General features: G+C 49.7%; 1 protein-coding gene across 5 annotated transcripts in view; it reads left to right on the forward strand.

Annotated features, from left to right (window-relative positions):
- The window catches only part of LOC122750158 (zinc finger protein 383-like), a 32,942-nt gene that overhangs the window by 1,402 nt on the left and 17,424 nt on the right, over positions 1-14,116 (forward strand). For 3 of the 5 annotated variants that reach the window (XM_043996824.1, XM_043996823.1, XM_043996822.1), the window contains exons 2-6: positions 4,186-4,263; positions 4,394-4,455; positions 4,805-4,931; positions 8,450-8,629; positions 9,887-12,462. In XM_043996824.1, the coding sequence (XP_043852759.1) occupies positions 4,186-4,263; positions 4,394-4,455; positions 4,805-4,931; positions 8,450-8,629; positions 9,887-11,202 (1,763 nt within the window). In that variant the 3' untranslated portion in view covers positions 11,203-12,462. The remainder of the gene's footprint in view (positions 1-4,185; positions 4,264-4,393; positions 4,456-4,804; positions 4,932-8,449; positions 8,630-9,886; positions 12,463-14,116) is intronic. The other 2 variants (XM_043996826.1, XM_043996825.1) reach the window with 2 other exon arrangements.

Consider the following 14,116-nt stretch of genomic DNA (forward strand, 5'->3'; position numbering starts at 1 on the left):
AGGGTCCCCTCCTGGGCACAGGGAGTGCCCGAGCTCAGTCCGGTAACCTTGCGGCTTGGCGGTACTCACCCACATTTCCCAGTATATGCCTCCTCCCGCTCCCTCCCCCAGAGCTCTCCCGGTGACTGACAGCGGTCCGCTCCCGTAGACCACCACCTCTCCAGGGTTGGGGAGGCCTCCTCAGAGCCCGCTCTGGGGCTTCTGGCAGATCGCTTGGATGTTCTTCCCACTCATCCCTCCTCTCCATTCATCGGTCTGCCCCCCGGTGGGCATCTGACGTCCAGAACGTCGGACCACTTCTCGTCCCCTCCACAGGCGGGGTGTGTGCAGCTTTGGCCTCTCCCTCCCTGTGCCACCTTCGCCTCTTCCTTGGGTGTGAGGTCGGCCCTCAGGATCATGTTGGGTGATGGGGAGCACACTTCCCGGTGTGTGCAGGCGTCTGCACTTCCTCTAGAACCTGCCTCTGTGAGCCAATGGCTCCGGTAGCTGTCTGTGTCGCTTTGGACTGGACCGTTCCTGGTTGCCTCCCATGCGTCTTGTCCATGATGAGGCTTTTCGATGACCTAGAATCTAAACGACCCCTTCTTTTTGGTGATGGCCGCCCCCCTCCGCTTCCCTTCTGATGTTTGCTGGTCTGATCTTTCGTGTTCAGGGCCTGGAATCAGTGTCGTGTGAGAGGTCCGGCAGAACTTCATTTCTGCTGCTGCCTGCTTTGTGTTCCCCGCAGTTTTTTCCTATGCAATTTGTGTTTCCAGGTTTACTGAGTCCTGAGTTCCAGCATTTCATACTCTTCCTTGTCTGCTCTGCTCCCCTGATTCATTTTTCTAATGTTTTAAACCAAATAACTTAGATGACTGCAGCTTAATGACAAACTTTAGGGAATGGAAGAGCTCTTCCCCCTCCCCCTCCCTCCTTCCCTCCCTGAGGTTCTAGATATTTTTCCTTTAGGTTGTTTCGAGCCCTGAAGCCCCACTTTATAGATGAGGAAATGGAGGCTAGCATGGGGGGGGGGGGCTTGTCCAAAGCCCCTTGGCCTGCGGTCGGGCAGTGCTGGGCTGGAAAGACAAGCCTGCTGTCTCTTCCGGGTTCTTTCTGATACAGGCCATTGGCAAGGCTAGGTGAGGTGCCCAGGGTCATTCAGGTCGTAAGTGTCTGAGGCTGGATTTGAACTCGGGTCCTCCTGACCCCTGGTCTGACAACCCCCTGAGCAGAGCTATAGATGGGTGTCTATGAGCCCAGGTGTGGTTTGGGACAGAGGCCATCCTGGCTGTCTCCCGTGCCCGCTGGGAGCTCCCCCCTCCCTTGCCTCTGGTGGTCTCTCATGTTTTTCCTGCATGCTCCTGTTTGCCGTCTCCCCCATTAGACTGGGAGCTCCATGAGGGCAGGGACAGCCTGGTGCCCCCAGCTCTCAGCATGTGCTTGGCCCGAAGTAGGAGCTGCTCAATCACTGGAGCCCTCGACCTGGTGGGGGGGGGAGAGGGGCAGGGCTCCCTCTGGGGCAGCAGGGTCTCTGGTGGAGGACTCAGGATGTCTGCCCCATGACCAGGGAGATCCAGAAGGGCTGGGGGGGGGGCAGCCCCTGGGCCCCTCCCCTCTGAGGCTCCCAGTGAAGTCCAGCAGCAGAACTCCCGGTGCTGTTTCTGACTTTGTTTCCCCAGTGTGTGGCTCAGGGCCCCCTTTCCCACAGTCTTTGTCTAAAGGAGGATTTAGAAAGCCAGACGCTGTGCAATTGTCCCACCAAGTGTGCCCCCCCCACACTTACTAAGCACCTACTATGTGCCAGGCCTATGTGGTGCCCCAGGGATATAGAGAGGAGGAAAAGACCACGCGTCTCTGCCCTCCGGGAGTTCAGTGCCACAGCCACGTGCAGCCAGGCTGGGGTACCCTCAGAGGCGAGGGGCTTGGGACAGGCTTCCTGGAGAGGTGGAGGCAGAGATGAGGAGGGCATTCCGGGCCAGGGAAATGGCAGGTTTGGGGACCTGCCTGAGGAGCGGGAAGTGGGCCAGTGAGGCTGGATCGTAGACCAGGTGAGAGGGAGTCAGGCGCAGGAGAGGTGGGGACCCAGGTGCAGGGCCCTGGAGGACAGAGGGCCGTCTTTGATCCTGCGATGACAGGGAGCTGCTGGAGTGGCGGGCTTGGATGGTGCCCGGGTTAGCAGATCACTTTGTCACCTGAGTGGGGGTCTCAAGGCAGGGACCGAGCCAGTGATTTCATGGTCGGCATCTAACTTTGAAGTGACAGGACTTCGGGACTTGCCCACGGTCACACACCCGAAGCAGGTCCTCCTATTTTGAAGATGCCACCCCCCCTTCCCCCTGTCCCTAGCAGTAGGAACAAAGACTCAGAGTTGGAAGGAACCTCGGGGCCCCCACCGAGTCCACCCCTCTCCTTATACAGATCAGTCCAGGCCCCTCCGCAGGGAGGCTGACTCAGCCCCTCTGAGGCCCATCACCAGGGCAGAATTCTAGGGTCAAGCCCATGTTTGTTAGGGAAGCTAACCTGGGTCTTTTGTTCTCCCCTTCACTTTCCTGGGGGTCTAAGCCAGTGGTGAGACCTCTGCCCCAAGGGAAGTGAGCGCTCTCATAACTCCCCTTGACTGATGGAGTGCTCTGGGAGGCATGGGGTGTGAGGACCTCGATGCTCAATCCCCTCCCCAGCCCATGGGACCCTGGCCAAGCCCTTAAACCCTTCTGGTCTCAGCTTCTGTGACTCTGATTTTCCTGCCCTCTTTCTGCTGAATTTTCCCATGCCTGCCATCATTGCTGATGTGAAGGGTGGGCATCGGGGATTTTAGTGCTATTGGGATCTGACCCTTCCTCTTTCATCAGATCGGTTTCCTTTGAAAAGCATCCTTAATCACCCATTAGCAGCTGGCTCTCAGGAGTGGTCAAGGCTGTGATTGACAAAGGTGCTTTCATTCCACAAAACCCTGACCTCTCTTTGAAAACTGGGTCTTGGTCACAGATTCCTATCTGGCTTTTACCAGCCCAGTCCACACAGCCTCAGGATCCATGAATATTTATACTCTAAGTCAAGAAGTACAATGTTTGCTTTAATGGCATTTGTCTGCATATATATTTTTTTGGGGGGGGCAATGAGGGTTAAGTGACTTACCCAGGGTCACAAAGCTAGTAAGTGTCAAGTGTCTGAGGTTGGATTTGAACTCAGGTCCTCCTGAATCCAGGGCCAGTGCTTTATCCACTGCGCCACCTAGCTGCCTCCACCCCCATACGTATTCTTACAGCATCATCCCCTTTTTTTTAAGGCATAAAGGGTAAACATTTGCATTATACATGCCTCAAATAGCCCCAAACATTTCATCTCTCAACAGCATGCACAACACGATCGTTTGCAACAACCACTTCTATACTTTTGTATTACCGTTAGCAATTCTGATTGGTTAGTCCCCTCTATTTTTAGTAAGCTACCCTTTAATTTGATTACACATTTTTACCCCTATGTTGTCACGTATATAAGTCTGTTTCTGATATGAGTAGCTCTTGTGCGTCTTGTCCCTAGTTGAAGCCAACTAGACTTAGACTTCATTCCTTATCATCTAATGAGGCTTCTAAAGTGTAGGACAGAACATAATGAAGTTGTAGAGACGGCTTTGTAAATGACACACAGAACAGAAGCAGACCAAAGTCTGTCACTCAACATGATCGGCTACTAAAGTCATGTCTGAGATCACTAAGAAACCTGGGACTGGGGAAATGTTCTCTCACATCGTCCCTTCCTTCTCCCATCTGCTTGGCGCCGGCTTGTGCCTTGGGCTCCTGGGACAAGGACACCTTCTTGGATGGGAGACGTCTGTTGGTCAGGAAACGTTTGTTAAGTACTTGGCACAGTGCCAGGCACAAATGCCAGCAGGACAGTCCCTGCCGTCGGGGGAAGGACAGCGTGTGACAGGGAGCTGTAAGGGAGAGGGCGCGGGGGAGAAGGCCCGTGGCCTGCTGGTCAGCAGTGCAGGCCTGGGACCTCCTCTGCACGCCTTCCCCCACAGGCACTCCTCAAGGACAAGGTCTCCTTGTTCAGCCCCTGTCGGGGTGTGCCTAGTAGCCAATCAGAGTCTGTGCTTCCAGCTCTGGGGGTTCTGTGCCTCCTCTGAGAAGGAGTAGGCCGGAGGGGGCAGCACTGAAGCCCGGCCGGTCTGTCCTTGCACATGTGACCCCCCTCCCCCTGCAGGAGAAGCATCCTTTCCTGGAGGGTCGGGCCGTGGGGCTGCTTGCAGGCTCGAATGGGGAGCTCACCCCCCATGTTCAGGTTAGTCGCCACTTTCCCAGGGGTGGCAGGTCTGGGGAGCCGCTTGGCTTCTGGGGGCTCACCTCGTGAGGGTGGGGCTTCTGGCCCAGGGAGGGGGGGTCTTCACAGCATTTCATCTCTCATCCTTCAGATCCAAGGCCTGGGAGTCTCACGCTTCCCCAGGAGGGCCGCCTCCTATTGGTCAGCCTGCAGGTGAGTCGGGGTCTCCCCTCTTCCCAGGACTTCTCTGAGCTCCCTACCACAGGCGCCTTCTCTTCTTTGAGGCCTTTCACCCTCTCATGGCCTGTGGTGGCTCATGTGGCAAGACCCCCCCAAATAGTGAGGAAGGACCCTCAGAGGTCTCCCGGGTCAGCGCCTTCACCACGCTCTGGAGGCCCGGGGAGGGACCATCCCTTTCTCAGCCTCACGGGCCGGATGTCCAGACTGCCCCATGCCAGGTGGTCCTCTCCCTGTCTGCCCCAGTCACTCTTTCCCGTCCCCTCCCAGTGCCTAGGGCTCCCTCCCTGCCCCCAGGGGCCAGCACGGCTGCTTGGTGTTTCAGGAGGCAGTGACCTTCAGGGACGTGGCCGTGAACTTTGACCAGGAGGAGTGGGGCTATCTGGGTCCTGCTCAGAAGGAGCTATACCGGGAGGTCATGTTGGAGAACTACAGGAACCTGGCCTGGCTGGGTAAGGAGCCTCCCCAGGCCCCAGGGCAGGGCTCTGCTCTGGCCCCTCCCCACCCCTGGGCCCAGCCAAGGGCTGTGTGTGCCCCATCTTGTCCCGCCCGGCCCTGAAGCAGGTCCTTCAGGGAGCACAGGGACCCCAGAGCTACTCCCTGACCACAGAGCCGAGGGAAGTGGGCACGGCCCCTCGCAGCCTCTTCATTCTGCCCTGAAGGAGACTCTGGCCCCCACCTCGGCAGTTTGTTTTTCAAGGTCACACAGCAAGAGCAGGGCCAAAGGTGACCCAGTGGGGGCAGTGAGACAAGAATTCTCAAAACAGTCTTGTTTTTCCGTCCCGTTCATTTCCAAATGTACCTGCTCCTCTCCTCAGCCATCTGGTCTTGTGTCAGAGTTCAAAAGAAAGAGGAAAAAAGAAAACAATTGGATAGCATTAAATGATCCTATGGCCTAGTCTGACAGTGTATGCAGTACAGTGCCTACTCATATGCCCCCACTCATCCCCCCACCTCAGCCCTATAACCCCCCAACCCCCCCCATCCCCATAGTTCTGCCCCTTTGCGCAGGGGGAGGCGGTGTGCTTTCTCAGTCTCTCCAGGGCCAGGCCAGGGGTTTAGACACGCCCATCGCCCACTGCCCTCATGCCACTCTGCCCATGGGCCTTGGTGTAGGTGCCTGTGGTCCTGGTTCCCTCCTCTCCTTCCCCATAGGTCTGAAGAACGCTTCCCGCACTCTTGGCCATTTCTAAAGTCTCCTATGCTGGCTCGGCGCTCTCCCAGGCAGTGGGCACCTCCTCTCTTTTTTTTCCTCCCCCTTTCCCTGCGGGGCAATGAGGGCCAAGTGGCACCTCTCTTCCCAGTTTTCCACTCACACAGAAAGCGCTTCTGTGGATGTGTTAGTGTCCGTGGGGCCTTGCTTTCCCGCCCCGGTATCCTGGGGCCAAAGGTGGGGACAGCTGAACCCCTTGGCTTCGGCCTAATTGTGAAGGGCCAATTCACAGCTTTCCTCCCCGTGGGGTGGGCTGGGGGGTGGGTCTTCCCAAAGCCTCTCCAGCAGTGGCTGTTTTATTTGCCTGTGTCCTAGGGGCCCTGTAGATTGCAGGGATGATTACCCACCTGCAAGCACTTCTTTCTTAGTAGCTGCCTACGTGCCAGGCATTGAGCTAAGTGCCACGGAGGCAGAGGAAGGCAAAGACAGGCCTTGCCCTCAAACAGCACACATCCTAAGGGGATGATGCAGTCCTCTCAGAGCAGCACAAATAACCACAACAATGGTAAATCAGTAGGCTATTTAGCAAATTTAGTACTAAATGAAGCATTCAGTGAATTAGCAGGATATAAAATTCACAAAAATATTCAGCCTTGGGGGATATGACAGGGAATTCATCAGACAGAGATTAAGAAATAAAGCAATTCTATTCTAAGGAGCTATAAAATGCCTAAAGTACCAGAGAGTTAGCTTACCAGGACGAATGAATGATGCCAAGGTGTCTTTACACTGGAAAGTGGCAAACCACTGCAGTATCTTTGTCCAGAAAACCCCCTACGGGGTCACAAAGAATGAACACAACTCAACAGCTGGACAACAGAGTTACTCTACAATTTCAATGCCAGACCGTCTGACCAATAAGGGATTCCTTTAGAGAAGTAGATAAAATATTTATAAAATTAAAGTGAATGTCAGAAAAATCAAAGGAGGTAATGAAAAGGGTGGGATTCAGGAGGCCTAGCAAGACCATATCTCATACTATAGTGTAAAGTAGTGATTAAATAGATTACAATCAGATGGCGTCATCTTTGTAAAGCCCTTGGCCCATAGTAGGCACTTTGTAAATCTGTGTTCTCTTCCACCACTACCACCCCTATTGGGATGTGTTCTGTTCCAACCAGACCTGGGAGAACCGGGCGTTAATTTTGCGGAAATTAGCTTTACATCTTGTACTGTCTCACGCCATGTGCCACCCTACGCTCCCTGTGGACCCATGGCCTAACTCTGAGGAGTCAGATCACCAAATAAAGGAGAATAGAGGCACCTTGTATAAGGAAGGTTGGGGACACATTTAGCCAAGCCAGGGAAGGAGGCGGTCCCAGAGGATGACCATGGTAAGTGCAGGGTAAGAAGAGAGGTCCTCGTTTGGGGGGGGGGGGGGGAGGTGGGGAATCTGCAGGAAGAATCTCTGCTGAAGATCTGGTACCCATGACATGGGAATGTAGAGGGCTCCCCTTCACATGAGCCTTTCCTGGGTAGGGGGCAAAGGACACAAAAGGCCCCTTTCAGACCATTAGCACGACCGCTGAAGGACAGTCCGATCACTCATGAGAAGAACGCCCTTGAAAACAACCGCTGAGGTTCTCCCTCAGACGCGTGAGATTGGCAAAGGTGGCAGAGGGGAAGCTAATCAATGCGGATGGGTGGGGAGACAGGCACATGGATGCGCTGGATGCGCTGTTAGTGGAGCTGAGAATGGGTCCAGCCATCCTGGGGAGTGTTTGGAATTGTACTTAGACATCTCTAATCCATAATTCAGTTTGCAGTCTCTCAGGCATACCTGCCTCTAGGGGAGGGGGCAAAGCAATAAAGGAAAGGCTCCCATATACAAATATATGTGTGAATATGTATATATAATTATATATAATATATAGATGCGTAGTACATAATATAATCTATATGTACAGAAGCACTTTGTGAGGTGCTTCTGGGACCACGGTGGGGGCCCTCATATTTATTTATATAGCGGGGGCCCTCATTTGGGGAGCGGTCGGAGGCGGCTCAAGGATGGGATGTTTTTGCTGTGTAAGAGAGGGCTGGCGTGAAGGATTTGGAGAAGCTCGGGAAGCACTTTATGAGCCAATGCCAAGTGTGGTTATGGGGCGGTGGGAAGGAGGGCTTCTTTGAAAGGCTCTATGGTGCAGATGAGGGCAGGGGCCTTCCACAGGCAGGTATCCGTTACCACAGGAGCCTCCCTGCTTTGCTCTGTTCATCACTGTTTGCCTGTGCTCTCCCCCACTGGATTTTCAGCCTCTCGAGGGCAGGTTCTCTTCTCGCCTCTGTCTGTATGCCTAGTGCCCAGCACACAGTAGGGGCTTAATAAATGCTTACTGACTGACCGGCCTTGACCCCAGAAGGCCAAAGGTGAAGCCTACCTCACAGCTAAACCCAGGGTCCTTCCAGCGGCCAGGCCCCTCTCCCCTTCCACCCTTTGGGGAAGCAGTCCAGTCATCTTGGTCTCCTGGAGGTTCGTTCCTTTGTTTCTGCCAGTTTTACATAGGAAGCTGAAAGGTGCTGACTTAGCTGATGCTCGAGGTCTTCTAGCTGGGGCTGGGGGGTCAGTGATGGGGCGTGGTCCAGAGGAGTTCCTTGGGGGAGGGGTCCTTCCTGGCTCACGAGGGCCTGCATTTGTCTGGCCATCTGAAGTCCACTCCCCCAAGTCTAAGGCACTTCCCCTGCTGGGCCCGGAAGGGCAGTTCTGACCATTCTGCACGCCTAGAGCACATGCAGCGCTTTGTCTCTCCTCCCCATGAGCAGGGCTTCTGGATCCCAAACCAGACCTGGTCTTCTGGTTGGCACAAGAAGAGCCACAGCCATGGGGTGTGCAGCAAGGGGCCTCCCGAAGAGCCCAAGCACACAGAGGAGGATGTTCGAGCAGGGAGCCGGTAGCCAGTGCATGGAGCAGCCCAGCTACCTCCAAGGGATGGGATGGGGCAGGTGGGTGAAGGGGAGGGGGATAGGGCAGGTGGGTGAAAGGGAGGGGAGATGGGATGGGGCAGGTGGGTGAAGGGGAGGGGGGATGAGGCAGGTGGGTGTAGGGGAGGGGGGATGGGATGGGGAGGCACCTTGAAGACCACCACTCTTTCCGTCTAGCTTATAGCCAGTACCTCCAGTATAGGAATGCTTAACTTGGGGTTGATGAACTTTAAGAAGAAAGATGTTTTGATGCAAAAATTGGTTTCCTTGGTAACTATACATCTTATTTGATGCATTTAAGAACATTGCTTTGAGAAGACCCCTTTGACAGTCTGGGCCCCTTCTCAGGATTCTGTGTTAATTGCATAAAGTCATACACATAAAGCTACAAAGAAGTGAATTCTTTCCAAATACAGTTACCAAAGCATAGTTTTAAAAAGTCCAGGGCCCCAGGGTTGGGGACCCGGCTCTCTTGTGTCTGCATCAGAGTCCCCAGATAGTTCATCTCTTTCTTGAGGACATCCTGTGGGAGAAAGCACCCCCCTCCTCCAATTCTGCATAGTTTGAGTAGTTGGGAAGGCCTTCCTCGGAGACAACCTAACTTTGCCTATTTGGAGCTTTTGTCTGTTGCTCCTAATTGTCTCTTCCTGTTCCACAGGGAACAAATCTAATCCCCAAAGGCTTCCCAAACAATGTGGGCTCTTTAAATTCCCAGAGAGAGCCCTTTCCTGTGGGCTAATCATCCGTCCTTATCAAATTACCCTCACCTGGCATAAACCTAAGGCCCTTTGCCATTCTGGTTGCTATATCCCTTGACAGTACCCTTTCTCAAATGCGATTTCTGCATTTGAACCTGGTGCTTTCTTCGAATGTGGTGTGAACCAGGAGGAATACCGGGAGACTCTCCCCTTTCTAGAATTGAACAACATCCCTCTTAATCTGTCCTAGGGTTGTGTAGCTTTCTTGGCCGCCAATTTTCTGTAGACTAGACTAGTGGATTTATGATCCAGATAAAGACTGGTCTAGTCCAGAATTGTCAAATTTATAGCACAGAATTCCCTAGTGTATCCTGTACCAGATTAAGATGTAATTAGGAAATGTTTAACAAAATAAATAAAAATACAGTACAGCAAGGACAATATTAATTTGTGATTTTCTAGGCCAATATGTGGGTTCAGAGGGATCTGTTTTTATATGAATTTGGCTCACTAGTCTAGCCTTTACCAAAGATTCCTTACAACTTGGGTTCAATTTGTTTTCGTTATTTTATTTTTTCAGCCTGGGATATTAAACTTGAGAATGAGGAGTCAGCTCAAAAGCAAGAAGGAATAGGATCACCTAGGAACTTTGTGAAAAAACTCAGGGGAAGTGTTCCTGAGAACCATCTGTTAGGGGAGGTTCCGATCCAAGAGATTAGTGTGTGGAAGCACATTGCAAGCCTTATGGTGGACCCTCCAGGGAAATTCATGTTACAGGAAAGAGGTTTTAGCCCACTGTCTTTTCTCCACAAGAAAATCTGTAATCAGCAAGGAATCCATGCCTGTATTGATCTTGAGAAAAGCTTTGGTCAAAATATCTGCTGGCCCACAAGACCATGGAATTATAAAGTATATGAGAATCTCTCTCATTACCACACAGCCCTCATTCAACACCAGAGACTAAGTAGGGGAGAAAAACCTTATGATTTTGAGCAATGTGAAAAGGCCTCAAGTCTCACCCAACATAAGAGGATTCAGTGTGGAGAGAAACTTTACGAGTGTAAGGAATGTGGGAAGAGTTTCAAACGAAGCTCACACCTTATTCAACACCAGAGAATTCACAGTGGAGAGAAGTCTTATAAATGTAATGAATGTGGGACAGCCTTTAGTCAGAACTCACATCTTATTAGACATCAGAGAATTCACACTGGAGAAAAACCTTATCATTGTAAAGAATGTGGGAAGGCCTTCAGCAGGAGCTCACATCTTATTCAGCACCAGAGAATTCACACTGGAGAGAAACCTTATGAATGTAAGGAATGTGGAAAGGCTTTTAGCCGGAGCTCAGCCCTGACTCAACACCAGAGACTTCACAGTGGTGAGAAACCTTATAAATGTAAAGAATGTGGGAAGGCCTTCAGCTGGAGCTCAGCCCTTACTAATCATCAAAGAATTCACACTGGAGAAAAACCTTATAAATGTAAGGAATGTGGGAAAGCCTTCAGCTTTAGTTCACTCCTGACTAAACATCATAGAATTCATACTGGAGAAAAACCCTATGAATGTAAGGAATGTGGGAAGGCCTTTAGTCAGAGCTCAGCTCTTATTAAACATGAAAGAATTCATAGTGGAGAGAAACCTTATGAATGTAAGGAATGTGGTACATCTTTTAGCTGGAGCTCAGCCCTTATTCAACATTACAGAATTCATACTGGTGAGAAACCTTATGTATGCAAGCAGTGTGGGAAGGCCTTCAGCCAAAGTTCAGCCCTTATTAAACATAAAAGAATTCACAGTAGAGAGAAGCCCTATGAATATAAAAAATGTGGGGCAACTTTCCATTGGAGCTCAGCTCTTATTCAACACCAGCAAATTCACACTGAAGAGAAAGCTTAAAAATGATGAAAGATAAAAGCCTTCAGCCACAACTCATCCCTTATTCAGGAAAGAATTTTTAGAGGAGAAATACCCCTATGTAAGTGAGGAGTATAGAAAGCCCTTCATATAAAGCTTAAACCTTATTTGACATCAGAGAATTAATACTTTAGGAAAACTGAATTCCATGAATGTTGAAAGGCCTTTAATCAGAGGAAGACTCTCACTCCATCAGATCATTCATTCACGAGGGAGATGTAACAAAAAGCCTTCAGTGTGACTGATGAGGTTTAATTGCACATCAATTCATCCTGGGCAATAACCCCAAGAGGGCAGAAAATTTGGGAAAGCCTTCAGGTGAAAAATCTAGCTGGACTTCACCACCCATGAAGTCATCCTGGAGGGAATTACTACTAATGTAAAAAAATGTGGGAAAGGACAAAGGGACTCTCTCTAAACCTAATTCCACATTATAACCTTGAAACAGTAAGAAACAACACATTTTTAAAAAATGTAATATAGGAAAGCAAGGAAAGAAACCATTATCAAGAAAACTTTGCAGAAAAGCCAGCAGAGAGGCCAAACTAATGAATAAATAAAAAGAAGTATTCTACCATGAGAAAAGAAAGCAATAAAAAATCCCCAGAAGAAAGGAATGATACTGCTAAAGCATTATCTACAAAAATGAGAATAGAATGACCAGAGTGGATGAGAATCTTATTAAAATAAAGAAGATGTACGGAGAAAACTTGGAGCTCCTAAAAAAGAATTTCAAAAGATAAACAGAACTGACTGTATAGAATAAAAGGTTGAAAATGTTAATAAAGAAATTGATGCTAAGAAAAGAGAGCAGCAGGAAAATACAAAAATGCTAAGATGTAGCAAGAAGTATTAGGACAAAGGTAAAAGACAGCAAACTTGGAAAAACAAGTGAGAACTCCATAGGATAAGGCAGATGTGCTCAGAGACAGAGCTTGGCGAACCAGTCTGAAAATCATTGCACCTTGTACCCTGAAACAAAGACCCTAAAAACTATATTTCTAGAAATCATACAAAGCAATTGCCTGGAAATATTGGAATTATGAGTCCACAGGAAATTGTCAAAGAGGAACCTCCCCTCTTCCCCATTCCTGCTACCATTTTAACTTATCGAGAAATATGGTCAAAAAGGTCAAGTGCTTCAGAGTTGACAAAAGAGACTTGCAAACAGCCAGGAAGAGATGGTTCATGTATCAAGGAGCCCTGTTCCTTGAAGACTAGTCTTTGATGATGGACAAAAAGGTAAGAAAAAAATTCCATATACTGAGAAGCAAATAAAAATGGTTTCTATCCAAGAATAACATCCCTCAAAGTTGGGCATGAAAGAACATGTACTTTTGACTCAGTGACTTCTATTTATTCTTTCTGAGAAAGCCAAATATGAGCAGGAAAAAAACAATCCCCGCCCCCAGGGAGCATTCTTTCTGATGGAGGAGACAACAGCTGGAGGTGTGTAAGACAGGTGTTCATCTCAGAGGGGAGGGCACTCACAGCCAGAGGGACAACCAAAGGCTCCCAATGAGGGGGGATTTGAAGAAACCCAGGAAAACCAAGAAGCAGCAGGGAGAAGGCTCAGCATTCCAGGCACTGGAAATGAGAAAGATGAGGTTGGAAGCCAGATTGTAGGATGAAGAGAGTAAGAGGGAAGAAGGGAAGGCAGTCTTTGTAGACAGCCTTCCTGGGAGCTTAGCCATGAAGGGGAGGGGATGAGTACCTACTAAGTGCCTGCCGGCACTTCACAGGTAAGATCCCATTTTATCCTCACAACAACTCTGTGAGGTAGGTACTGTGATCATGCCCATTTTATACTTGAGGAAACTGAGGCAAACAGGCTGGGTGATTTGCCCAGTCACACAGCTAGCAAGTATCTGAGGCTGACTCCAGGCCACCAACTGTAGCAAGTGGAGACGATCAGTTCGAGTAAAAGCTTTTTATTCTGAGCAGACAGAATTTTCTTAATGGAATAAAAGGGAAAGGAAGGATTGAATGATCTTCGAACAAAAGGGGTCAATTTGAATATTATTTTTTTAATTTTTAAATTTTTTTTTAGTGAAGCAATTGGGGTTATATGACTTGCCCAGGGTCACACAGCTAGTAAGTGTTAAGTGTCTGAGGCCGGATTTGAACTCGGGTACTCCTGACTCCAGGGCCCGTGCCCTATCCACGGCACCACCTAGCTGCCCCAAAAGGGGTCAATTTGAAGAAGGAAACTCATGAAGCCTGCTGTGACCTGAGCTGGTTGGGGGTGAGAGGGTGGGGAGTAGGCCTTGTCTTGGATGATTTCACAGAAAACAAGCCGCCAGTAATAAGGGCTGCCCCCCCCCCCAAAAAAAGGCCAGATCCAGACATTGGAGCCCGGGGCACACAGGAAGACCAGTGCAAGGAGAGGTTCTGCAGCAGATGGCTTCAAGCAAAAGAAATGGGAAGGTCACTGATGCTACTCCAGAGGAGGGGGAGTCATCAGAGGCAACATAACAGGATTTGATGGGTGGTAACAAACCTTAAGGGTTTTTTTTAAATCATAAAAGTATTTTATTATTCTTTAGTTACATGTAGAGATAGTTTTCAACATTTGTTTGATAAGATTTCTGGTTCCAAATTTTTCTCCCTCCCTCCCCAAGACAGCAAGCAATCTGATATAGGTTATATATGTACAATCACATTAAACATATTTCACATTAGTCATGCTGTGAAAGAAGAATCAGAACAAAAGGGGAAAAGCTCAAAAAAGAAAAACAAAAAAAGTAGAAATAGTCTGGTTCAATCTGCATCTAGATTCCACAGTTCTTTTTTTCTGGATTTGGAGAGCATTGTCTATCATGAGTCCTTTGGAACTATCTTGGACCATTGTATTGCTGAGAAGAGTCAAGTCTATCATAGTTGATCAACACACAAT

This window comes from Dromiciops gliroides, chromosome 3 (genome assembly GCF_019393635.1).
Source record: "Dromiciops gliroides isolate mDroGli1 chromosome 3, mDroGli1.pri, whole genome shotgun sequence".
In the NCBI taxonomy this organism is placed as follows: Eukaryota; Metazoa; Chordata; class Mammalia; order Microbiotheria; family Microbiotheriidae; genus Dromiciops; species Dromiciops gliroides.